The sequence below is a fragment of the Cololabis saira genome, chromosome 22, assembly GCF_033807715.1.
Source record: "Cololabis saira isolate AMF1-May2022 chromosome 22, fColSai1.1, whole genome shotgun sequence".
Lineage (NCBI taxonomy): Eukaryota > Metazoa > Chordata > Actinopteri > Beloniformes > Belonidae > Cololabis > Cololabis saira.
This window is the reverse complement of record NC_084608.1, coordinates 3,734,469-3,759,551: the sequence shown is the minus strand read 5'-3', so window position 1 is coordinate 3,759,551 and position 25,083 is coordinate 3,734,469. Positions and strand designations below refer to the sequence as shown.

Genomic DNA, 25,083 nt, shown 5'->3' with positions numbered 1-25,083 from the left:
AGCACCAAGTGAACAGACAGGACGCAAAAAAAGATGTTAAAATGCCGGAAAGCAACTGGAATTTACCGGGATACCTTAAACAAGGAAGCCAGGGAGCGGTATATGGAGAAAATAATGATTATTAACGGTCTGGATCCATATGAAATCCCTATCAAAGGAGCTCCGACGAGGACTTACTGCTGCAGTTCTGCACAACCGACGTCTTAGGCTAGTTTGTTTAGGAGTGTTTGGCAGTTGCTTTGGTAAATGTTTGACTCGCCATGTGTTTCAATAAATTAGTATAATAGTACAACATACAGTACATGTTTTGTATTACTCTTACTTCTCTTTTCTTTTTTTTTGACTGCTATATGATGCTGAAGAGGCTCCGAGGCGTGAGCAATATTCTTGTTTTCCTCGTGAGATTATTTTTTCCTCTGCAGCTACAAATAGACTTAATATCTTTTCCTCAACAAACTAGTTTTATCTGAAGATTGTGGTTAATCGCACCGCAGAGAGCTGGCCAGCGACTGCGTTTAGCTGGAGAAGTGGGAATAAAACCCGTGTTTTGATCCGACCCGGTCTGTGAGTGTTTGTTTGTGGTTTACTGTGGACGGTTATGTTTGGTCGTCTTACAGCCGTGATCCAACCGAGCCGATGACTCTTTTACTCTGTTATCTCAGATACTCGGCCTCCGTGGTTCTGCCTCCGAGCAGGAAAGCGGTGAAAAGTTAAACCATTAGCGAGCTTTTCCCCACATCTGTTACGTGTGGAGCTGCTGCAGCCACAACACAGCAACGGGTTACCATGGTTACAGAATAACGGAAAGTAACGATTACAAGTACCGGTAGGCTAGATAAAAAGAAGAGGGAGCACGTCTGTAAACAGTGCTCAGTGGTCCGAAGAGCAGCTCAGGTAGCTTCCAACAGGGCGGCTCCGCCAAGTGATGACGTCAAGACGACCAAGCCCTATTCACGAAATTTCTACTTTATTCCTGAAATTGTATTTCAACATTAAAGGGGACCTATTATGAAAAACAGGGTTTTGTTGCTTTAACATATATAAAGTGTCTCCCCTCACCCTGCCAACTCAGAGAAGGAGGAAAGCAACCAAATTCTGTAGTGTCTGTACAGCCGCCCGGATGAGCCGTCCAGTGTGATGTGACTTCTACGAGCCAATAAGATTCTGCTCAAGTCCTGAGTCACGACAGGAGCAGAGTTTGGCCTCCAATGCGTGAAACCACGGCCACAACTATAAAACCGTGTAACTGCATGAGCGTCCAACTATCGCGTAGCACTGCGTGACATCAGACGCTCTCTGTCCATCTCCCTCCAGCAGCTGCCACTTTATTGAGGTTTTTGTAGTGAAATGAGGAGGAATCATAGAGATAACTTCTCATTTCAACTAACTGGATCAGCCGTTCCTCATCCAGGACCGTTTCCTACAGCGCTTTCAACCGGCTTTCAACGCGAGCGGCAGGAAGAAAATGGAAGCAGGGCATCCGACAAATGTTCAGCTCAAAACACTGCGTCGCTGCGGCCAGTTAGGACAGTCCAATAGAAAATAAAGCAATGGAATTGATTTTGTCGCTGACGCTCGCTCGCATCGCATGCAGTTAGGACACGGTGTAAAGGCTGATTTATGGTTCCACGTTACACCAACGCAGAGCCTACGGCGTAGGGTACGCGTAAATTTAACGCAGAACCGTAATTCAGGCTTAATTGCGCCGGTCGGAGCTTCCGCCATTTTTTCATAGTGGTGTATGGTGTCTTTCAGGCAGCCAATCAGCACAGAGCCTCATTATCATAGCCCCGCCCACTCAGAACCACAGACATTCAAGGCCTGTTTAAAATAAACATTAAATGCCATAATAGGTCCCCTTTAATCTCGACATTTTGACTTTTTTCTCGAAGTGCACAATAAAAAAATCTTTCCCTCTCAAATATTTTTTCTCCTGCATGGCCCTAATACTCTTCCCCTGATGTTCATATGTGGATGATACGTTTAAAACTGTTAAAATGATCAGCTGTGTCAAAGAAACAGAACTGCAGTGTTCTGCTGTTACTGTACACTAAAGAAGTTGGTGTTCTACCACCTGCATATAAAATAACTGTAAACATGACTGAGCCGCATAGTTAACGTTACTAGAAATAAAGATGCACCTGTTTTGTAAATAGCAATAATACTACATTTACAGGGAGCATGTTCTTACTAAGAGATAATTGTGTCTCAATGTAGGGATCCGGGCCCTCATGTGTATATACACACACACATATTTATGTGTATATATATATATATATATATATATATATATATATATATATATATATATATATATATATATATATACACACACACAATTCTAGCTAATCACCAAGGACCAAAAGGTATAGACTGGCCTTCGGCAGGAGGTCCCCCCTTATGATCCTGGTCCAGGTTTCTTCCTCCTAAAGGGGAGTTTTTCTTGCCACTGTTTGGCTTAAGGCTTTTCTCCCACTAGGGGAGTTTTTTACCTGCCATTGTTTATGTAATAACTGCTCGGGGGTCATGTTTATGTTCATGTTCTGGATCTCTGGAAAGCGTCTAGAGACAACATCTGTTGTATTAGACGCTATATAAATAAAATTGAATTGAATTGAATAGACTGAAGCCTAAGCTTATGACGCCTACCCTTTTTACAATTTTTTTTTTTAGCTTTTATAAACTAGTACAGTGTCATTAATAAATATCATTCCATACAGTATTTGTATAATGTATATGTACAAAGATTGCGTGGATTTCATTGTAAATCCATGCATGGAAATCTTGCTTACGCAAAAGACAAGTTCACAAGTTCAAAACTGCGTACGCCCAAATCCACGAACATTTCTTTGAACATCACAACCAACGTGAAATTGAAAATAGATGCGGGAGCAAGACTCTCCTCCCTGACCCTCAAGTAGATCAATTTGAATATAATGGTGAGGATAAATATCCACGAAAAACCGCTCATCTTAACAAATAACTTGCAAAAAAAGGTGAAAAAATGAACTAAACATTGATATGCTCCTGTCAGAAGTTGAGGCTGGAAAATAATTTATTTGGGGGCATTTCCTCCGATATAAAATGTAAAAGAAAACAAGAGTAGCGTGCTGTAGTTGTGTTGACCGCATTGCATTATGGGTATCGTTGTTCCTTGCTTTGTGTTTGTGTTGTGGGTTTATTATGTTTGAACAGGTTTGGGAATTATTTATATTCACCGTTAGTGCATCATTACACTCTTTTTTTTTTCTTGTTTGTATTTAAGAATCGACACCAGAACTTAAGTTGGTAGACGAAAAACGTCTCCTTGTTCCATGTGATTTAGCTCAACGTATGTGTGTTTTGAGTCTTACAACTGGCAGAATACGTGTCCACGATCACCCCTCATACTGTAAGTAGAACGATGTGAACAGCATGAATTCATGTTTAATCCTTGAATTCAATTCAATTCAATTTTATTTATATAGTGTCTAATACAACAAAAGTTGTCTCTAGACGCTTTCCAGAGACCCGGAACATAAACCCCCAAGCAATTATTACATAAACAATGGCAGGTAAAAACTCCCCTAGTGGGAGAAAAACCTTAAGCCAAACAGTGGCAAGGAAAAACTCCCCTTTAGGAGGGAAGAAACCTTGAGCAGGACCTGGATCATAAGGGGGGACCCTCCTGCCGAAGGCCAGACTGGTGGGTCAGGGGCGGCAACAGCACAGCAGGCAGGAGGAAGCAGCAACGGGATGACCAGGGGTGGGGACCGCAGGCCAGCACGCAGCTCCCGAAGCTCCGGCCCAATCATCAAGTCCCAGGTTGGGGTGCAGGGTCGGGGAAAGGTTGAGAAGGGGCAGGGCCAGGGAGAGGAGTCTTGACGGACAAACCTCTCCCCCGCCTGACCGGGCCGTTACCCTGCCCCTCTCACTCCCACGCTGCAGGTTCATCACGATCTGATTCCTCCACTGCAGAAATAAAGACAACTTGTTCCAACGTGATTATTGAGGTTGCAAACGTGAGAAATAAGGAGAGACCGGTTTGGGTCCCGGCCTCCATCCCCAGAGAAACACTTTCTGGAGTTCTGCAGTGAACTCGATATCAGACTCTGAAAGTCGCCTAAACCTTCAATAAAAATGTATTCATATATTGCTGAGTCACATCAGTTCGTACCAACCAACTTTTCAGTGACGTGTTAGTTTTATTTTAAGAACTAAGAACTTTAGAGAACCGGTTCAGACACAGTTATGGGATATTTTAGGATCTCGCTTTTATCTTGAGTAGTCGTCCCATACAGTCGTCATGGCGACTGAGAGATGTCCGACCTGGCAGCAACTGGGGAAGCGATCCAGAAGGATCCTCTTGGTGACCTAAACCAGCTGATGATCCAGATCCTGGATCGGCAGGTCAGTGTGGTCCCTGAAGACTCGCTACTTATCCTGCATCAGCAGGTTCCTCAGAGCCAAAGCTGTCATTGGGATTGACAGATTCCATCGTTGTGATTGACAGATTCCATCGTTGTGATTGACAGATTCCATCGTTGTGATTGACAGGTTCCATCGTTGAGCTCCTGCCTTCATATGTTCATGTGGTTGATTGTGAGATTGTTGCAGCTCCACTCTTGTGTAATTTATCTGGTGATGTGGGGACTGTCGTGTCCTTCATGTGGTCGTGAAGTTATTGTTGACGTCATGTTTCCTCATATTCTGGACTTCACTGCATCACCAGTGAGTGTCATCAACGGACAAAACCTCAAAAAAGTGCATACACCAGACTTGATGTGTGTAGTGACCAACATTACCAAGTATGCAGTAGTGATCAGCAGTAACCAGTAGTGACCACCAGTAACCAGCATTAACCACTAGTACCCAGTAGTGATCAGCAGTAACCAGTAGTGACCACCAGTAACCAACAACAGTAAACAACAGTAACCAGTAGTGACGAATAGTATCCAGTAGTAACCAGTAGTGAAGAACAGTAACCAACAATATCCAGTAGTGATCAGCAGTAAACAGCAGTGACCACCAGTGACCAGCATTAACCACTAGTACCCAGTAGTGATCAGCAGTAACTGGTAGTGACCAACAGTAACAAACAGTATCCAGTAGTGATAAGCAGTATCCAGTAGTGACCAGCAGTAACCAGTAGTGATCAGCAGTAACCACCAACAGTAAACAACAGTAACCAGTAGGGACCAACACTAACCAGTAGTGACCAGCAGTAACAAACAGTATCCAGTAGTGATAAGCAGTAACCAGTAGTGGCCAGCAGTAACCAGTAGTGACCAGCAGTAACCACCAACAGTAAACAACAGTAACCAGTAGTGACCAGCAGTAACCACCAACAGTAAACCACAGTAACCAGTAGGGACCAACAGTGGCCAGCAGTAACCAGTAGGGACCAACAGTGGCCAGCAGTAACCAGTAGTGATCAGCAGTAAACAGTAGTGACCAACAGTGATCAGCAGTAACCACCAACAGTAAACAGCAGTAACTGGTAGTGACCAACAGTAACAAACAGTTACTTATTGTTGACGTCACGTTTCCTCATATTCTGGACTTCACTGCATCACCAGTGAGTGTCGCCAACGGACAAAACCTCAGAAAAGTGCGCACGCCAGCCTTGATGTGTGTAGTGACCAACATTACCAACAGTATGCAGTAGTGATCAGCAGTAACCAGTAGTGACCACCAGTAACCAGCATTAACCACTAGTACCCAGTAGTGGTCAGCAGTAACTGGTAGTGACCACCAGTGATCAGCAGTAACCACCAACAGTAAACAGCAGTAACTGGTAGTGACCAACAGTGATCAGCAGTAACCACCAACAGTAAACAGCAGTAACTGGTAGTGACCAACAGTGATCAGCAGTAACCACCAACAGTAAACAGCAGTAACTGGTAGTGACCAACAGTGATCAGCAGTAACCACCAACAGTAAACAGCAGTAACTGGTAGTGACCAACAGTAACAAACCGTATCCAGTAGTGATAAGCAGTAACCAGTAGTGACCAGCAGTAACCAGTAGTGATCAGCAGTAACTGGTAGTGACCAACAGTAACAAACAGTATCCAGTAGTGACCAGCAGTAACCAGTAGTGACCAACAGTGATCAGCAGTAACCCCCAACAGTAAACAGCAGTAACTGGTAGTGACCAACAGTAACCAGTAGTGATCAGCAGTAACCAGTAGTGATCATCAGTAACTGGTAGTGACCAACAGTAACAAACAGTATCCAGTAGTGATCAGCAGTAACCAGTAGTGATCAGCAGTAACCACCAACATGGGAGTATTATGCTACTATAAGTACTATTGCTGGAACTGGAGACCCTCCAGTTGTTCCTGCTCTGTTTATGAATGGAAATGACATTACAGGATTTAGCTGAGCTATATTTTAACCTGGGACTCCATTATAAGGACATTACCACTTTGCTTGCAAGTAAACAACTTTACGTGCTCACTTAAAGGTTTCACGTGCGCGCGTAAAACTCATTATAAAAAATAAAAACATCTGTGTTCCTTTAGGGGCTCCGTAAAGTCGAGATGTCGAGAAAAAAGTCAAAATTTCATGAATACAAGAATTGGCTTTACGATATTGATTTGAAACACATATGACACATATGCAGTTATAACTTCAGAAACGTACCCTTAACGTTCCACTCCAAGGGTGTTAGTTAGTTAGTTAGTTAGTTAGTTAGTTACAGCTGCTGCTGCAGAGCTGTCAGTCGCTCTAACTGGATTTGATGGACCAGAGGAGACATTTACACTTTATTCACCAAATTTCGACTTTATTCTTGAAATTGTATTTCAACATTAATCTCGAACATTTTGACTTTTTTCCCGACATTTCGACTTTTTTCTCGAAGTGCACAATAAAAAAAAATCTTCCCCTCTCAAATATTTGTTCTCCTGCATGGCCCTAATACTCTTCCGTATTAATGTCATGAAAGCAGCAGAAGTGATTCAGGCTCACAGAGACTGCACACTTATTGATCAGGGATTTTAGCATTGAATAGAGTTTGTCGTATTGATGAGTTGCTGATAAAAGTGAAGGTTGATACGTAAGACAAAAAGTATCTGAGATTCTGCATTCTGGTTCTTTATTACCCTTTGGTTTACAATCTAGCTGTGATTTAGGGTCTGGGTCTGCCTCAGGTTCTGGTTCTGGTTCCATCTCAGGTTTATGCTCTGGTGTAGTTTTGAGTTTCCGGCTCAGGGTCAGATTTTGGCTGTGACTCAGGTTCTGGTTTTATGAGAGATGGAGATACCAGAGGCTTTAATTGAGAAAGTGTGTTTATTTACATGAAGAAATGCCAGACATTCTCCTGAACCAGAACCCACAACAGGCCATATGGATGTGGTTTTTGGTGTGTCATATCTAGATTCTGTAGGTCTGGATTTGACCTCAGCGTGACCCACTCACAAATGCTGAGAAGATTAGAGGTTCATTTTCAGTCCGAGGCTGAGCACTGACCTGAACCAGTTCCTGCAGAACTTCTGAGCTTTCACTCCATTAAGTTCTTCATCATCTTCATCTGCCTGAAATGAAATCAGATTACATCAGATTGACTCTCAGCTCTAATCCCTCTGCCCTCCGTTACTATGACAACCATTCACCTGACAGCTGGATGGGGTCGGCAGATGAAAACCATGGTTTTGAGTGTAGATAGATAGATAGATAGATAGATAGATAGATTAATTATATTGTATTTTATTATATTTATAGAAGTCCGGTATACAGGAGCCTTTTATTATTTTAATATTGCTGATCATGGCTTACAGCTTAAGAAAACTCATATATCCTATCTCAAAAAATTAGAATATTCTGGGAATCTTAATCTTAAGCTGTAAACCATAATCAGCAATATTACAATAATAAAAGGCTTGCAATATTTCAGTTGATTTGTAATGAATCCAGAATGTATGACCTTTTTGTTTTTTTAATTGCATTACAGAAAATAAAGAACTTTATCACAATATTCTAATATTTCTGAGACAGTCCTGTAAATACAATAAAATACAGTAGAGTTAAAAAAAAAAGAAAATGATATGTATTATATTGGGATGATTGCAGATGTCTGCAACTGTTTGCAGATACTTGCAGTTGTTTGCAGCTGTTTGGCGCTCTTCTGTAAATTCAACTCAAACACATGTGTCTCTTTTCTGCTGGGAGCTGGACTGTAAATGCCATGTTTCCCTCCATCTCTAACAACTGTTTTTTTTTTGGAACTTAATTTTTATTTAGTATTCAACAAAAATACACCACATACATTTTCTTCTTTCTTTTTCCCTTTTTCAGATGCATACACATTATACTTAAGTATTAAGCAAATAAAACAAGAGAAAACAACAACATAATTATTCACTCCAAAGTATACGTATATAATAACAAACCCATAAATTAAAAAAAATAATAGTAAAGTCAATAATAATAATTGTCCACTCCAAGGTACAACGGTGTGCATAGAAAAGCAGGCACCATATTTACTCTAGGAAAAATTGGCATGTGTATAAAATCTGTGTATAGAGGGAATACAGTAAGAATGAGGCAGGTGGGCCGAGCAACACTGGGTAATAGACCTCACTGTATTAATAAAGCTATGACAGGGCTCCACCGCTTAATACAGGTGGATTTTTGGAGCCTTAATGAGTAAGTGATTTGCTCCATTTGATAGAGATCCCATACTTTCTTACAACAGTTTTAACGGTAATCAAATGTATTCTAGGTGAATTACCATGACGAAAGAGCCCGGTGAAGTCCAGCCCACAGAGGCGGAGTCTCTCCCTGAAGCTGCTGCCCACTCCACCCCTAAACAGGCAAGAATACAATTGCACACTAAATCAACACTCTGTCCCACTGCTGCTGCAAGCACTGACACCGCTGCCTGTGCCCCCAGGCAGGGGCAGGCGGGCCGTGCCAGAGCCGAGCTCAAGGGTCGTTGGCCGAGGACTCCAGCAGCCAACTGTCTTCCAGCAGCCGCATCGCCCGCTCTCCTGCCAGGAACCCGCTGAGCTTCAGGACCATGCAGGCCAGGGTGACCCTTCTGGACGGGTCGCAGTTCACCTGCACCGTAGAGGTGAGGAACGGGGCGCGGATGGGGGTGGGGGGAGTTGATTGAAATCAAAACTGTAAGGGCACATCTGCGGAAGGTTGAAACTGCAGCTTCTCCAAAATTTTAAAATCACAAGTAGAGCTGGGTATCATCACTCACCTCCCGATACAATACCATTACGATACACTAGGTCCCAAGTCCATACGATTTCCGATATCAATATCAATATTGATATTGAATGAATGAATGAATTGAATGAATTGAATTTTTATTTCGAACATGTATATAAAATGAAAGTAAAAATAATAATAAAAAGATAAACATTTACATCTTCATATTCACATATGTTCTAAAAAAAGGAGTAGGAAGAAGTTTACACTTTTTCCTAGATCCTCCCCCTTTATAACTCTATGGATTTACATTATTGCTATTATTATATCTACACAATATCCATATAAATATAATCTATATAAATACTACGTAAACATGCCTATTATTACATCATTATCCATATAAGTATATAGACAATATAAATATTACACAAATATATCAATATCTAGAAAATATAACTTTTATATACATCTATATAAATACACACTATATAAACTACATAAATATCCCTATAAATATATATGTGCTACATACCCAATAAATATATAACATATATTACATCATTTTAACTATCCCTCTCAACAGATAATATATACTAAATAAATATCTAAACATATCTTAAGCAAGTATAATATACCATATTCTAGTTACAACACCAATTTTGCTTTGGCAATGGAAGGGATTCTCAAAAAAAAAAAAGATGCTGAGTTAGTTCCCTTATGACCTCAGCACCACACCCTGGGTGGGGTTGGTGAAAGGATCTTTCTGAGTGGAGTTTGCATGTTCTCCCCGTGTTCCCTTGGGTAGCTAATGTTCTCTTCCCTCACAAAAACATGCAACAGTCCTGGGCTCTACTGCCCCCTCTGGCCAACCGGGGAGCAGATGGGGTGGGAGGATCCGGCCGGAATAACGTGATCCTTCCACGCGCTAAAAAGAAAACAGAGCTCCTGGTAGATCTGGTCGTTCCTCATCTCTGTCTAGATCCCTTTTTAATTCTCTCGTCAGCACCAGGTTTATGAACATCTGCACCTCAGAGTTGGATCACCAAACAGACGTTTGCGCTTTATAATAAAACTGCGGCGAGCCGCCAGTCGTTCTCGCGCTGACTCCCTGACTCAAACGTCTGACGGCCCCGCCCCCCGACCAATCAGTGGCGTGGAGGGTGGTGACGTCAGATACAGCCGACTCAGCACGCTCAGAACCTCGGCAGAATAGGTAGAGAGAAAGTACTTACTCGGCCAGCCTTTACCTGTCTCAGCCCGTAGTGGAGGAGACGGGGGCGTGGCGAGTAGAAGTAGGTACGCAGAGTAGGTACTAGTGGAAAAGTGCCATTAGGTAGGAGCATTGGTTGATTAAAATGGGGAAAAAATCTGGATTAAAAAAAAAATCAATCGTTCCTACACATGTATATCGATAAAATATCGATATATCGATATTTTTAACCCACCCCTACGTACAAGCCTTCCAAACCAATCAGTAATGGTTCACATCTAGACAGTGGAGGCAGATGAAGCAGAACATTTTCTTATAACAGCCAGAAAAGCGTCCATGAAGCACCAGGAGACAGAGGAGACGGTAGAAAAACAGGAGGCTTTCGGGGAGGTGGTGACATTGGCTGATAGGGGGTAATAGTTTCTTCCTCCTCAGAAACGTTCGCGAGGTTTCCAGCTGCTTGAGAAGGTTTGTGAACACGTCAACCTGCTGGAGAAAGACTACTTCGGTTTGACCTTCAGAGATGCCGACAACAACAAGGTACCCGTTTGTCCTTCTACCTGTCTGTTCACCTGTCTATTTATGTAGCTTTTCCACCAGCACCTACTCAGCTCAGCTTGGCCTGGTTTCTTTTCCATAACAATCAGCAGCTGGATCAGAAGTAGGAGGTTGTAGAAGCTGCTGTGACGTATTTGATTGTGTATCTAAAGGAAGAAGACAACAACACTAAAGATGTAGAACCTGGAGGAGATGATAGATGTGCTGCTGGGTCTGTGGCTTGTGTTTGATATCAAGTTAAAAGATGAGAGTGAGAGAAGCTTCAAGCGCCAACACTATTTTCTGTTAGTTTGTCTCAGCGCTGCTGAAAAGTCAGCTGGAGCCGTGAGCAGCTATGAAGAGACAGAGATCCTGGTAGATCTGGTCGTTCCTTATCTCCGTCTAGATCCCTTTTTAATTCTCTCCTCAGCACCAGGTTTATGAACATCTGCACCTCAGAGTTGGATCATGAAACAGACTTCTGCTGCCATTGCTGTTGAATAAAATGAACAAGAATCCGTCAGAGTCTCTTTCTCTGATTTCCTCCTCCTGACTCAGACGTCTGACTCCAACCCCCCGACCAATCAGTGGCCTGTAGTGTGATGATGTCAGATACAGCCGACTCAGCAGCTTAGAACCTCGGCAGAATAGATACAGAAAAGTATCTACTCGGCACGTTAGACCCCTAGTGGAAAAGAACCAAACCGAGTGGAGTCGGGCTGAGTAGGTGCTAGTGGAAAAGCGGCAGATGTGTCCACTTATCAATCCACCTGTCTCACTGTCCATCCGCCTGTATCTCTGACTCTGGCCTCATGTTGTAGAACTGGCTGGATCCAGGGAAGGAGATGAAGAAGCAGGTCAGAGGTAAGTCAGATGGTTGGGTGTTGGTTACCTGTCACCAGCCCAGGTTGGACGGATGACTTGATTCTCTGCACCATCAGGTGTTGCCTGGAACTTCTCTTTCAATGTGAAGTTTTACCCCCCGGACCCGGCCCAGCTGTCCGAAGACATCACCAGGTAGGTAGACACCTGGGAACCAGATCTGTGTGAGGTTCCTGGTTCCCCAGGTGAGTGATGTCCTCCTGTCTGTCTGCAGGTACCTCCTCTGTCTCCAGCTCAGGCAGGACATCGCTTCGGGGCGACTTCCTTGTTCGTTTGCGACGCACACGGTTCTGGGCTCCTACACCATTCAGTCAGAGCTGGGAGACTATGATGCTGGTACTGAAATACCCCTGAAGTACCCCTCTGTCCTGAAGTACCCCTGAAATACCCCTCTGTCCTGAAATACCCCTCTGTCCTGAAATACCCCTCTGTCCTGAAATACCCCTGAAATACCCCTCTGTCCTGAAATACCCCTCTGTCCTGAAATACCCCTCTGTCCTGAAATACCCCTGAAATACCCCGCTGTCCTGAAGTACCCCTGAAATACCCCTCTGTCCTGAAATACCCCTGAAGTACCCCGCTGTCCTGAAATACCCCTGAAATACCCCTCTGTCCTGAAATACCCCTCTATCCTGAAGTACCCCTCTATCCTGAAGTACCCCTCTGTCCTGAAATACCCCTCTGTCCTGAAGTACCCCGCTGTCCTGAAGTACCCCTGAAATACCCCTCTGTCCTGAAATACCCCTCTGTCCTGAAATACCCCTCTGTCCTGAAATACCCCTGAAATACCCCTCTATCCTGAAGTACCCCTCTGTCCTGAAATACCCCTCTGTCCTGAAGTACCCCAGAAATACCCCTCTATCCTGAAGTACCCCTCTGTCCTGAAATACCCCTCTGTCCTGAAATACCCCTGAAATACCCCTCTGTCCTAAAGTACCCCTGAAATACCCCTCTGTCCTGAAGTACCCCTCTGTCCTGGAATACCCCTCTGTCCTGAAATACCCCTGAAATACCCCTCTGTCCTGAAGTACCCCTGAAATACCCCTCTGTCCTGAAGTACCCCTGAAATACCCCTCTGTCCTGAAGTACCCCTGAAATACCCCTCTGTCCTGAAGTACCCCTCTGTCCTGAAATACCCCTGAAATACCCCTCTGTCCTGAAATACCCCTCTGTCCTGAAATACCCCTCTGTCCTGAAATACCCCTGAAATACCCCGCTGTCCTGAAGTACCCCTGAAATACCCCTCTGTCCTGAAATACCCCTGAAGTACCCCTCTGTCCTGAAATACCCCTCTATCCTGAAGTACCCCTCTATCCTGAAGTACCCCTCTGTCCTGAAATACCCCTCTGTCCTGAAATACCCCTGAAATACCCCTCTGTCCTGAAGTACCCCGCTGTCCTGAAATACCCCTGAAATACCCCTCTGTCCTGAAACACCCCTCTGTCCTGAAGTACCCCTCTGTCCTGAAATACCCCTCTGTCCTAAAGTACCCCTGAAATACCCCTCTGTCCTGAAATACCCCTCTGTCCTGAAATACCCCTGAAATACCCCTCTGTCCTGAAGTACCCCTCTGTCCTGAAATACCCCTCTGTCCTAAAGTACCCCTGAAATACCCCTCTGTCCTGAAATACCCCTGAAATACCCCTCTATCCTGAAGTACCCCTCTGTCCTGAAATACCCCTCTGTCCTGAAGTACCCCAGAAATACCCCTCTGTCCTGAAATACCCCTCTATCCTGAAGTACCCCTCTGTCCTGGAATACCCCTCTGTCCTGAAATACCCCTGAAATACCCCTCTGTCCTGAAATACCCCTGAAATACCCCTCTGTCCTGAAATACCCCTCTGTCCTGAAGTACCCCTGAAATACCCCTCTGTCCTGAAATACCCCTCTATCCTGAAGTACCCCTCTGTCCTGAAATACCCCTCTGTCCTAAAGTACCCCTGAAATACCCCTCTGTCCTGAAATACCCCTGAAATACCCCTCTATCCTGAAGTACCCCTCTGTCCTGAAATACCCCTCTGTCCTGAAGTACCCCAGAAATACCCCTCTATCCTGAAGTACCCCTCTGTCCTGAAATACCCCTCTGTCCTGAAATACCCCTGAAATACCCCTCTGTCCTGAAGTACCCCTCTGTCCTGGAATACCCCTCTGTCCTGAAATACCCCTGAAATACCCCTCTATCCTGAAATACCCCTCTGTCCTGAAATACCCCTGAAATACCCCTCTGTCCTGAAATACCCCTGAAATACCCCTCTGTCCTGAAATACCCCTCTGTCCTGAAGTACCCCTGAAATACCCCTCTGTCCTAAAGTACCCCTGAAATACCCCTCTGTCCTGAAATACCCCTGAAATACCCCTCTGTCCTGAAATACCCCTGAAATACCCCTCTGTCCTGAAATACCCCTCTGTCCTGAAGTACCCCTGAAATACCCCTCTGTCCTGAAGTACCCCTGAAATACCCCTCTGTCCTGAAATACCCCTCTGTCCTAAAATACCCCTGAAGTACCCCTCTGTCCTGAAGTACCCCTGAAATACCCCTCTGTCCTGAAGTACCCCTGAAATACCCCTCTGTCCTGAAGTACCCCTCTGTCCTGAAATACCCCTGAAATACCCCTCTGTCCTGAAATACCCCTCTGTCCTGAAATACCCCTCTGTCCTGAAATACCCCTGAAATACCCCTCTGTCCTGAAATACCCCTCTGTCCTGAAATACCCCTGAAATACCCCGCTGTCCTGAAGTACCCCTGAAATACCCCTCTGTCCTGAAATACCCCTGAAATACCCCTCTGTCCTGAAATACCCCTCTATCCTGAAGTACCCCTCTATCCTGAAGTACCCCTCTGTCCTGAAATACCCCTCTGTCCTGAAATACCCCTGAAATACCCCTCTGTCCTGAAGTACCCCGCTGTCCTGAAATACCCCTCTGTCCTGAAATACCCCTGAAATACCCCTCTGTCCTGAAGTACCCCGCTGTCCTGAAATACCCCTGAAATACCCCTCTGTCCTGAAATACCCCTCTGTCCTGAAGTACCCCTCTGTCCTGAAATACCCCTCTGTCCTAAAGTACCCCTGAAATACCCCTCTGTCCTGAAATACCCCTCTGTCCTGAAATACCCCTCTGTCCTGAAGTACCCCAGAAATACCCCTCTATCCTGAAGTACCCCTCTGTCCTGAAATACCCCTCTGTCCTGAAATACCCCTGAAATACCCCTCTGTCCTAAAGTACCCCTGAAATACCCCTCTGTCCTGAAGTACCCCTCTGTCCTGGAATACCCCTCTGTCCTGAAATACCCCTGAAATACCCCTCTGTCCTGAAATACCCCTGAAATACCCCTCTGTCCTGAAATACCCCTGAAATACCCCTCTGTCCTGAAATACCCCTGAAATACCCCTCTGTCCTGAAATACCCCTCCGTCCTGAAATACCCCTGAAATACCCCTCTGTCCTAAAATACCCCTCTGTCCTAAAATACCCCTGAAGTACCCCTCTGTCCTGAAGTACCCCTGAAATACCCCTCTGTCCTGAAGTACCCCTCTGTCCTGAAATACCCCTCTGTCCTGAAATACCCCTGAAATACCCCTCTGTCCTAAAGTACCCCTGAAATACCCCTCTGTCCTGAAGTACCCCTGAAATACCCCTCTGTCCTGAAGTACCCCTCCGTCCTGGAATACCCCTCCGTCCTGAAATACCCCTCTGTCCTGGAATACCCCTGAAATACCCCTCTGTCCTAAAATACCCCTGAAATACCCCTCTATCCTGAAGTACCCCTCTGTCCTGGAATACCCCTCTGTCCTGGAATACCCCTGAAATACCCCTCTGTCCTAAAATACCCCTGAAGTACCCCTCTGTCCTGAAGTACCCCTCTGTCCTAAAATACCCCTCTGTCCTAAAATACCCCTGAAATACCCCTCTGTCCTGAAATACCCCTCTGTCCTGAAGTACCCCGCTGTCCTGAAGTACCCCTCTGTCCTGAAATACCCCTCTGTCCTGAAGTACCCCTCTATCCTGAAGTACCCCTCTGTCCTGGAATACCCCTCTGTCCTGAAGTACCCCTCTATCCTGAAGTACCCCTCCGTCCTGGAATACCCCTGAAATACCCCTCTGTCCTAAAATACCCCTCTGTCCTAAAATACCCCTGAAGTACCCCTCTGTCCTGAAGTACCCCGCTGTCCTGGAATACCCCTCTGTCCTGAAATACCCCTGAAGTACCCCTCTGTCCTGGAATACCCCGCTGTCCTTACTTTATTGAAATAGCCCCCTGTCTGTCTGACCACATGTCTGTCCATCTGTCTCTGGTGTGTTTCAGATGAATGTGGTCCAGACTACGCGAGTGAATTGTCTTTTGCTCCAAACCAAACTAAAGAGATGGAGGAGAAGATCGTGGAGATGCACAAGATTTACAGGTTTGATCTCGTGTTCTGTGTAAAGTGAAGCAGTGTTTAGATGAGCCACTGCAGCGGTAACTCATGTTCCTGTGTCTTTAGAGGAATGAGTCCAGCTGAAGCCGAGATGCACTTCCTGGATAACGTGAAGAAACTTTCTATGTATGGAGTGGACCTACACCATGCAAAGGTAAAGCACACAGCTGCAACCAGGGACAAGGCATGGTTAGTCATCTGTAGACGTGTCTATGACCACACGTGACACATTATCTCCCTATTTTGATCTGAACTCTTCTCCTCAAAGTAGTAATATATGGTTATACTTCAGGAAGAGAGTCACTCACCTTTTACTCTCTGTGACAATGACATGGTCAGAACACAGTCCAAAATGAAGCTGACAGATCTCTGCTGCAGACACAAAGAGACGGTTGGAGAGGAACAAGCTCAGGTGTTGTTTTACAGTATCAGTCAGGGTTTGGGTCAAGCTTTGGTTCCAACACGTCACTCGGAATGGTGGACACTCCTCATAGTTACTCACTGCTAGGTTTAAATCAACATCAAACCCAGCTCGTAACGAAGGAAGACACCAAAGACTGTTGGAAATGATTTTTAAAATGCGCTCCTGCAGGAGGGGAAGCAAAGTCAGAGCTTTCAGAGCAACGGAGGCTCTCTTGTGAATGCTGCTGACGCATGCTTATGTAGTTCCTCTGCTGCATTAGCTTTTTATTGAGGATTTTTAGACAGATACTTGATCGTTTGTACACAGTGTGTGTGGGAGGACAGACACTGGGGCTAAAAGGTGAACCATGACATTTTTAGTTAAAGAGGAACTGAGAATTTTCATATCTGGTGGACAGAAGCTTAAAGTTTTAAAAGGACAATGGGGCCCCCCAGACAAGTTTTGAACAGATGCATCAGGCTAACCTTTAGTTAACCTTACACTCACCCATTAAGGGTGTTTTCAGTGGGAGTGGGATTTGAAGCAAGGTCTCCCATATGAGAGTCCGTAGACTTAAGTTTAGGATTGAGGGAAGGGGTTGAGATTTGGGTGAGGTTTAGGTTGGGGTTGAGTAGGGGTGGGTAAAAATATCAAAAAATCGATGCATCGCAATTATCCCAGCCCTAATTCAATATGGATTAAGCAAAGCCTCTGAATCCATTCACCTCCTGGCCACTGGGGGGCGCTGTGCGCATCATTTTCTTATGATTGGCGTTTTGTGGACGGTGTCTGCACGCGACCAAACAACAATAAAATGGCGATGATGGCGAGCGGAAAATCTTTCAGATCAGACGTTTGGACTCATTTTGAATTCCCATTTAAAGAAGGAACATGAGAAGCGGACAAAAGTAGGGTGGTGTTTAAACCCCCTTTCACATAGAGTGCGCAAAGCGCAGACCACCGCCGACGATCCCTTTCGTTGTGTATGTGCTACCACGGCGCAAGAGCGGTCCACTCTATTGCCGAGCTCGGAGCGCGCAAGAGGGCGCCTGCCGCGGCGTTTGCGCCGCGCCTGCCTGCCCGAATTTAACATTTTTTAATTTCACCGTGCTGCGCAGAGACGACATCTCGTGCGTCCAATAGGAGAGAAGGGAGAAGAGAGAAAGTTGTGTCCAATAGGAGAGAGGGGTGTGGAGGCTGGGCCGACTCTGCGCCGACTCTGCTCCCTACCCGGCGGTGGGCGCGGCGCAAATCGCACTCTATGTGAAAGCAGCTTAAGTTGTGCCAGGCAGAACTAAAATACAACAGCAACAGGACAAACCTGCGGATCATGTTGACACAGAACTGTCATGGTTTTTTATTTTTTAAATTTTAACTTTTGTACTACAGTAAAATGCACAAGTGAGCCATTATGGTGCTGCTAAGTTTAATTGCTCAGTTCATTTCTATGTGAAGTAACATGCCACGTGTTATAGGCATGAAAATAAAAATACTGAAAAATTGACAACAGGTATTTGTGTATTTCTACGTCTTACTGAATCGATATCGAATCATTTAAATCAATATCGAATCGAATCGATATTGAATCGAATCGTGAGGTTCTTAACAATACCCAGCCCTAGGGTTGAGAGTGTGGGTCAATGTTAGTATTAGGAAATAATTCAAGAGTTAGGGTTGGGTTTAGGTTAAGGCGACACTGCCGTCTCAATGCGAATATCGGCCTGTCTTTCTGATATCTCTGCATGGATGAAGGAACGTCACCTTCAGCTAAATCTGTCCAAGACTGAGCTTATTGTCATCACCAGGTGAAATCATCAGCTCTCATGGCTTCTCCTACCACTGCTATGCTGATGACACTCAGCTCTTCCTTTCCTTCCCAGCTTGCGACACTGTCGTCTTAATGTGAATATCGGCCTGTCTTTCTGATATCTCTGCATGGATGAAAGCCACCTTCAGCTAAATCTGTCCAAGACTGAGCTTATTGTCTGTCCAGCCAGTCACTCCTTACCTCCTCAGATAAGCAGCTGGATTCCAAAACACTTGTGCCAACATCTTCTGCTAGGATCTCGGTGTCATGTTAAGGCTGAATTAGGGTTCTGCGTTAAACCAACGCAGAGAAAACGCTGTTGCCGTGACGCCGTTGCCGTGACGCCGTTGCCGTGACGCCGTTGCCGTGACGCCGTTGCCGTGACGCCGTTGCCGTGACGCCGTTGCCGTGACGCCGTTGCCGTGACGCCGTCGTGAATCCTTCAGACTTCTCCGTCACTCCATTTCGCCGCGGTGCAATACCCCCCCAGAGCGCTAGTTGATACTTTGTTTAGGTTCCGTTTTTTTCCGGTCAGAGTGAATCAAAGAGATAAGGACAACTATTGTGCAAAAAAACAAAACAACCAAAAAGTAAATAATCACACACACACGAAGAAAAGAGCGCTGAAAGTTCACTACTGCTTCACGAACCGGAACCGGTAATGCATTGCTACCAAGCAAACCAATCACAGCCCTCTCGGTCTGCGTTGGGTCTGCGTCGCCTCGACGTGCAGTTACAATTTTTGGGAGGTGTAGGTCAGGCTACGGCGTAGGCTACGGAGAGACTCCCGCGTAGCCGCGGACCCTACGGCGTAGCCCTCACCGTAGGGTGCGCGTCACTGCGTACTCTACGGTGTAGGCTCTGCGTCGATTTAACGCAGAAGCATAATTCAGGCTTTAGACTGCCAGCTGACTTATAAGGACCATGTTGCCTCGGTTTCCCGGTCTTGCCTTTTCGCTCTGTACAACATCAGGAAAATCAGACCCTACCTGACAGAACATACGACACAACTCTTGGTTCAGGTTCTGGTCATGTCACGCATTGACTACTGTAATTCCTTGTTGGTCGGCCTTCCTGTGTGCTCAGTTAAACCTCTGCAGATGATCCAGAATGCAGCAGCACGTCTGGTCTTCAACCAACCCAAGAGAGCTCATGTCACTCTGCTGCTAATCTCCAGAGCTGCACTCCCTCTACCTTCACTCCTTCATCCAGAGCTACACTCCCTCTCGACAGCTCTGCTCAGTCAGTCAGTGAAAGACGCCTGGTGCTTCTGTGAAATCAGTAACTAGTCTCTTCTCCTCCGTAGTTCCCCGATGGTGGAACGACCCACCAAACTCTGTCAGATCTGCAGGGTCTGTACCTTCTTTTAAGAGCAAGCTAAAGACTCAACTCTTTAAGGAGGACTTCTGCATCTAGTAGCTGCACGCACTTTTAGACGTAGCTTTATTCTAGCACTGGCTAGAACTCTGGCACTTGTGTCCAACTGGACTCTCACCAGTCTGACCAGCACTTATCCGGCTGGACCTCCTATGTGATTTTGTGCTTGTGTTGTTCTCTCAGATGTAAGTCGCTTTGGATAAAAGCGTCTGCTAAATCACAGTAGTAGTAGTAGTAGTAAGTTGTATAGAAATGTTAGTAGACATAAAGATTGGTTTCGGACCTTTGATAGCAACTGGTCTTGAACCCACATGTTCCCTACAATAATCTTAAAAACGTCACCACCTTATTACCATTACACATCAGCGGAGGAATTAAAATGTTCCCTTGGCCTCTAATGTCCTCCACAAGCCATTAAACATAGTACCTGCAGAGCAAAAATGTAAAATACATTGGTGTTTTAGGGAAATACAGACCCAAACCCTGATCCTAATTCAGATAAACCCTGTGAACTCATTCCCTGGGTTGGGTCTGTGTCAGATGTGAGGACTGCTCAATGACGTGTTACCTCCAGCTTTGAGAGGTCAGGCCTGAATCTGCTGCTTAAATTCTTTGGACTTCAGCAGATTTATTTCCAAGTCAAACTTTAAATTGAACAATAGCTCACCTGAACAATTTTTCTGTTTGAGTTTGGTTTGGTGATATATGGTCTGAAAAGACTTTTGTACAGAGTTCTGTTTAGTCCTTGAAGACTCTTGCTCTTTTTTTTATATCTCTTTGTCCATACTCAGGGTTACTGAATGAGGCGTTTCATAAATCACTTTTATTGATGGCAGCGGTGGAAGTTAAAGCATTTATAAATACCTGGACACAAGTTTCAGTCAGTTGGACCATTGAGTTCAACAGCCCTTGCAAGAGTCCAGAGCCCTGATTGTGACTGGTGGTTTATGTCTATACAGTAAAACTGCACTTAACTCAGAATCAGAATCAGAAAGAAGTTTATTGCCAAGTAGTTTAACACACACAAGGAATTTGTTGTGGTGATTGGTGCAATACAAAGTTGGCCGTGTCCTGAAATGATCAGGCTTTCAATGCTGCTGATGCTTCTGTTCCCAACTGAATAACCAATTCACGACCTACTTCCTGTGCACAATCAATATAATTTGTGTTATGCAAGATGGTACTGATTTTTCCATTACTGCTGTTCTGTATTGGTTCTGTCTTTTGGACAGAGTCAATATGAAGCAGTTTTATTCTAAATTATCTTCATCAGACTTCATCAGCTGTGCTGACAGACTCAACAGAAACTCTAATCACCGATCAATCACACATCAGCATGTTGGAGAGATTACGTATGTCAACAGTTTAAACTTTAAAAAAGCCCCCCAAATTTCAGAGTGAGCTTAAACAGGAGATATGGGTTTAAAAGGGGCAGGTTCAGGAGGAGCGTATTCATCAGGGTTGAATTCAAGGTGAGTGGTTTGTAGAGCGTTGGGTTCTGGTTTGGGTTTGGGTTTGGGTTCTGGTTTGCTGCAACTAGGAATAAGGTCATCAAGGCAGTTAAATAGCTCCATAGTGGCAGGGCTCCAGGGGTTCATAAAGTCTCCCCCGAGTTCCTCTAGGCTCTACGTGTTGCACTGATGTCTTGGTTAACACGTCCCTGTAAGATTGCATGGACATTAGGGGTACCCCTGACTAGGAGACTGGGAAAGTGGTTTTCCTTTTTAAGATGGACGACCGGAGGGTATGCCTCAGTTACAAACTAATACTCCCTGGTAAGGACCCGACATGCTCCACCGGGCGGGTTTGGCTCCCGCCGGCGTGGGCCAGACACATTTATTGTGGGAACATCCATGGTCAGATATGTCCAGACATAACCAGGTGCTGCACTTTCTGTTACCCAGCTGCGCTTGTCAATGACATCACCAACTCCACCCATGAGCTTTCAAAAGAAAACCCCTCTGTCACCACAATAGTAGTCCAAGCAGGCACAAACGACCTGAAATTGCAGCAATCACAGACCCTCAAGCAAGACTTCCTCACCCTTATCTACAGTATCAAACAGTTAAAGAAACAATTCATTATCTCCGGTCCACTTCCCTCGCCTCGGTTTGGGGACGTCAAATTCAGTCGCCTACAGCAGCTTCACGGCTAAAAGGAAATTGCAATTTCTGTTAGGAAATGGTGGTTGGTCGGACCCAGATGTAGGAGAGCAGGGCTTCCCAAAATCAGTGATTTATTTAACTAAACAAAAAGGGCTGCTTAGCAAGATGGCAATAACCCAGAACATGAATCAAAACTACAAAACCTGACATGGAAACACGGAGGGAGGAAACAGTACGTACCAGCAGGGAGGAAGGGAAAGACAAGACCAGATATACACAAGGGTTAACGAGACACAGGTGCAGACAATCAGGGCCGGGAGCAGGGAACAGGAAGATCAAACCAGAACTGAAACACAAAGACACGGGCTTCAAAATAAAACAGGAAACTACCAAAACCATAACAATTTCAACAACATTCCATATGTGGATAACTTCACAAACTTTTTATAATAGACCGCCCCTCTTCAAACATGCATGACGGCATACATCCAAATCATACAGGATCCAAACTTTTATCTATGAACATACATCTGACTCTACACTCCAATAAACTCTTTGCAGATTGACGCTATAACACCAACAACACATCCTCCCCGGTCATACCCTTATCTGCAGTATACTTTATACCAGTTCTCATCACCAATAGACATTACAAACACTTCCAGTCACTATCTCTAGATTTCTCTGCCCCAAACATCAACTACCTCTGAGAACAGTATCCCACAACTTTTAACATGGCCCCTTTTAAATGTTCGATCTCTGTTGAATAAGTCTTTTATCATAAATAATCAGATTTTAGACAACTAAATGGTCTCTTTTTAACTGAAACCTGACTTGATGTTAATGCACCAGCTATTCTCACTGAGGTTTCCCCTGCAAATTATTTTTTTTAATTTTATCAGGGGAGGCAAAAAAAGGCTGTGGAACTGCATCAATTACACAAAGCTCAATTTTAACTAAGGCAATTTCTTTAAACAATTATTCTTCATTTGAGCATCATTCATTTGTTTGTTGCAATCCACCTGTTTTATGTATCACAGTCTACAGGCCACCCAAGCCTCCTTCCTGTTCTACTCAAGAGTTTTCTGAATTTTTTACATCAATATTTTAATAACTGGTGATTTTAACCTGCCCAATGATGACAAGATGGTTTATTATGCAAATTAGTGTTTAAATCTTCTTAACAGTATGGATTTTAAACAACACGGCACACAGCCTACTCACAACAGAGGACACACCCTAGATTTGGTCATAACCTATGGCCTGTCGACTGGTGTGTCCTCTGTTGTTGACCAGGATGTGTCAGACCACTATTGTGTGTTTTTAAATATCACCAGTTTTATCCAACAGGACGCCCTAGTGAGAACTATGAGGAAATGGTATTTAACTTCTGAAGTAGCTGCAAATTTTAGTGACATTTTACATCACACCCCTGCGCAGTCTTTGCCTGTATCATGTGGTTTTATTGTTGACCATTTTAACAGCAAACTGGAGTCAGCCATTGATGCTGCAGTTCCATTTAAAACTAAAACATTAAAGCTAGAACTGTACCGCCATGGAGAAATGAGAGGATCAAACAATTGGAAAAGACCTACAGAAAAGCAGAAAGAAAATGGAAAAAAACAAAATTAACCATTCATTTGGATATTTTTACGGAACAACTACACATTTACAACAACGCAGTTAAAGTTCTCCATACCAGAATCTGATGCTGCATGCAAGGACTTTGCAGACAACTTCAGAAATAAGATCAATGCTATTAGATCCAGCCTTTTATCCCAACAAAATGTTGATTTTAACAGATCTGAAGTGTTGCTTTTACCTGAGGAAACACTGGAGAGTTTTGTCCTGGTTGATACAAAGATGCTTGGTTGAGTTTTCTCTCAACTGAACCCAACAACCTGCCTTTTAGATCCCATTCCCACAAAACCTTTAAAATTATTTTATGGTTTCTTTGAGTATGAGCTTTTAAACATAATAAATTGCTCTTTTCAAACGGGTTCCCTGCTGCCTGTAAAACTGAAGTGGTGAGGCGCCTTCTGAAGAAGAGCTATTCAGATCTCAACATCCTTGATAACTACCGACCTGTATTCAACTTACCATTCTTAGTAAAATAATAGAAAAAATTGTTTTTATCCAATTAAATAGCAGACGCTTTCATCCAAAGCGACTTACATTTGAGATAACACACCATTTTTTTTAAATAAATACAATATTTTAAATAAATACACTATTTTTGAGAAATATTAGTCCAGTTTTAGGACAAAACCACAGTACAGAGACAGCCCTTTTAAAGATTGTTAATGATCTCAGATCCAATATGGATTCACAGAAGCTTTCAATCCTAGTGCTACTGGATCTAAGCGCAGCTTTTGATACAGTAGATCATTACATTTTATTAAATAGACTTAGAAGTCTGATGGGCACTGTTTTGGAATGGTTTTACTCCTATCTCGCTGATCAACAATTTTTTTGTAAGTATGGATACATGCTCCTCAAGATTCCATAAAGTAAATTATGGGGTTCCCCAAGGATCAATTTTAGGCCCATTACTTTTTGATTTATAGATGCTGTCACATAGATGTTGGTGGAGATGTCATCAGGAGACATGGTGCTGACTTTCACTGCTATGCTGATGATACCCAACTTTACATCGCTCTGTCTCCTGATGACATAGAACCAATTAATGTTCTTTTAGACTGTATTTTAGAGATTAAGTCATTGATGGCAGATAACTTCTTACAGCTTAACCAGGACAAAACTGAAGTCTTAATTATGGGTCCTGAAAACAAAAGAGAGATCATTTTAACAAAACTGCAACATTTCAAATCTTCTAAGTGTGTGAGAAATCTGTGCATTCTTTTTGACTCTGAGCTGGATTTTGTTTCACATATTAGAAATGTAACAAAGACAGGATTTTTATCTTCTTAAAAACGTTGCCAGAGTCCGTCCCTTTCTCCTTTTTGCCAGCACGGAGGTGTTGATGCATGCTTTTATTTCTAATATAATAGAGTACTGTAATGCTCTGCCCTCTGGTCTTCCTAAAAATAGTATTTCAGGTCTACAACTACAACAGAATTCAGCCAGTCACTTCACTAGCCCTGTGCGTTTCAGGATTCATTTTAAGGTTCTTTTATTAGTTTATAAGTGTCTTAATGGCCTTCTTATTTATCTGATATTCTTTTAAATTATGAGCCCT

The 25,083-nt window shown here is 44.1% G+C and overlaps 1 protein-coding gene across 7 annotated transcripts in view; it reads left to right on the top strand.

The window, feature by feature from the left end:
• The window catches only part of epb41l3a (erythrocyte membrane protein band 4.1-like 3a), a 76,905-nt gene that overhangs the window by 5,585 nt on the left and 46,237 nt on the right, over positions 1–25,083 (top strand). For all 7 annotated transcript variants that reach the window (XM_061712988.1, XM_061712989.1, XM_061712992.1 and 4 more), the window contains exons 2-9: positions 8,707–8,797; positions 8,878–9,057; positions 10,792–10,896; positions 11,715–11,757; positions 11,835–11,910; positions 11,990–12,111; positions 16,081–16,177; positions 16,259–16,346. In XM_061712988.1, coding sequence (XP_061568972.1) covers positions 8,717–8,797; positions 8,878–9,057; positions 10,792–10,896; positions 11,715–11,757; positions 11,835–11,910; positions 11,990–12,111; positions 16,081–16,177; positions 16,259–16,346 — 792 coding nt within the window. In that variant the 5' untranslated portion in view covers positions 8,707–8,716. The remainder of the gene's footprint in view (positions 1–8,706; positions 8,798–8,877; positions 9,058–10,791; positions 10,897–11,714; positions 11,758–11,834; positions 11,911–11,989; positions 12,112–16,080; positions 16,178–16,258; positions 16,347–25,083) is intronic.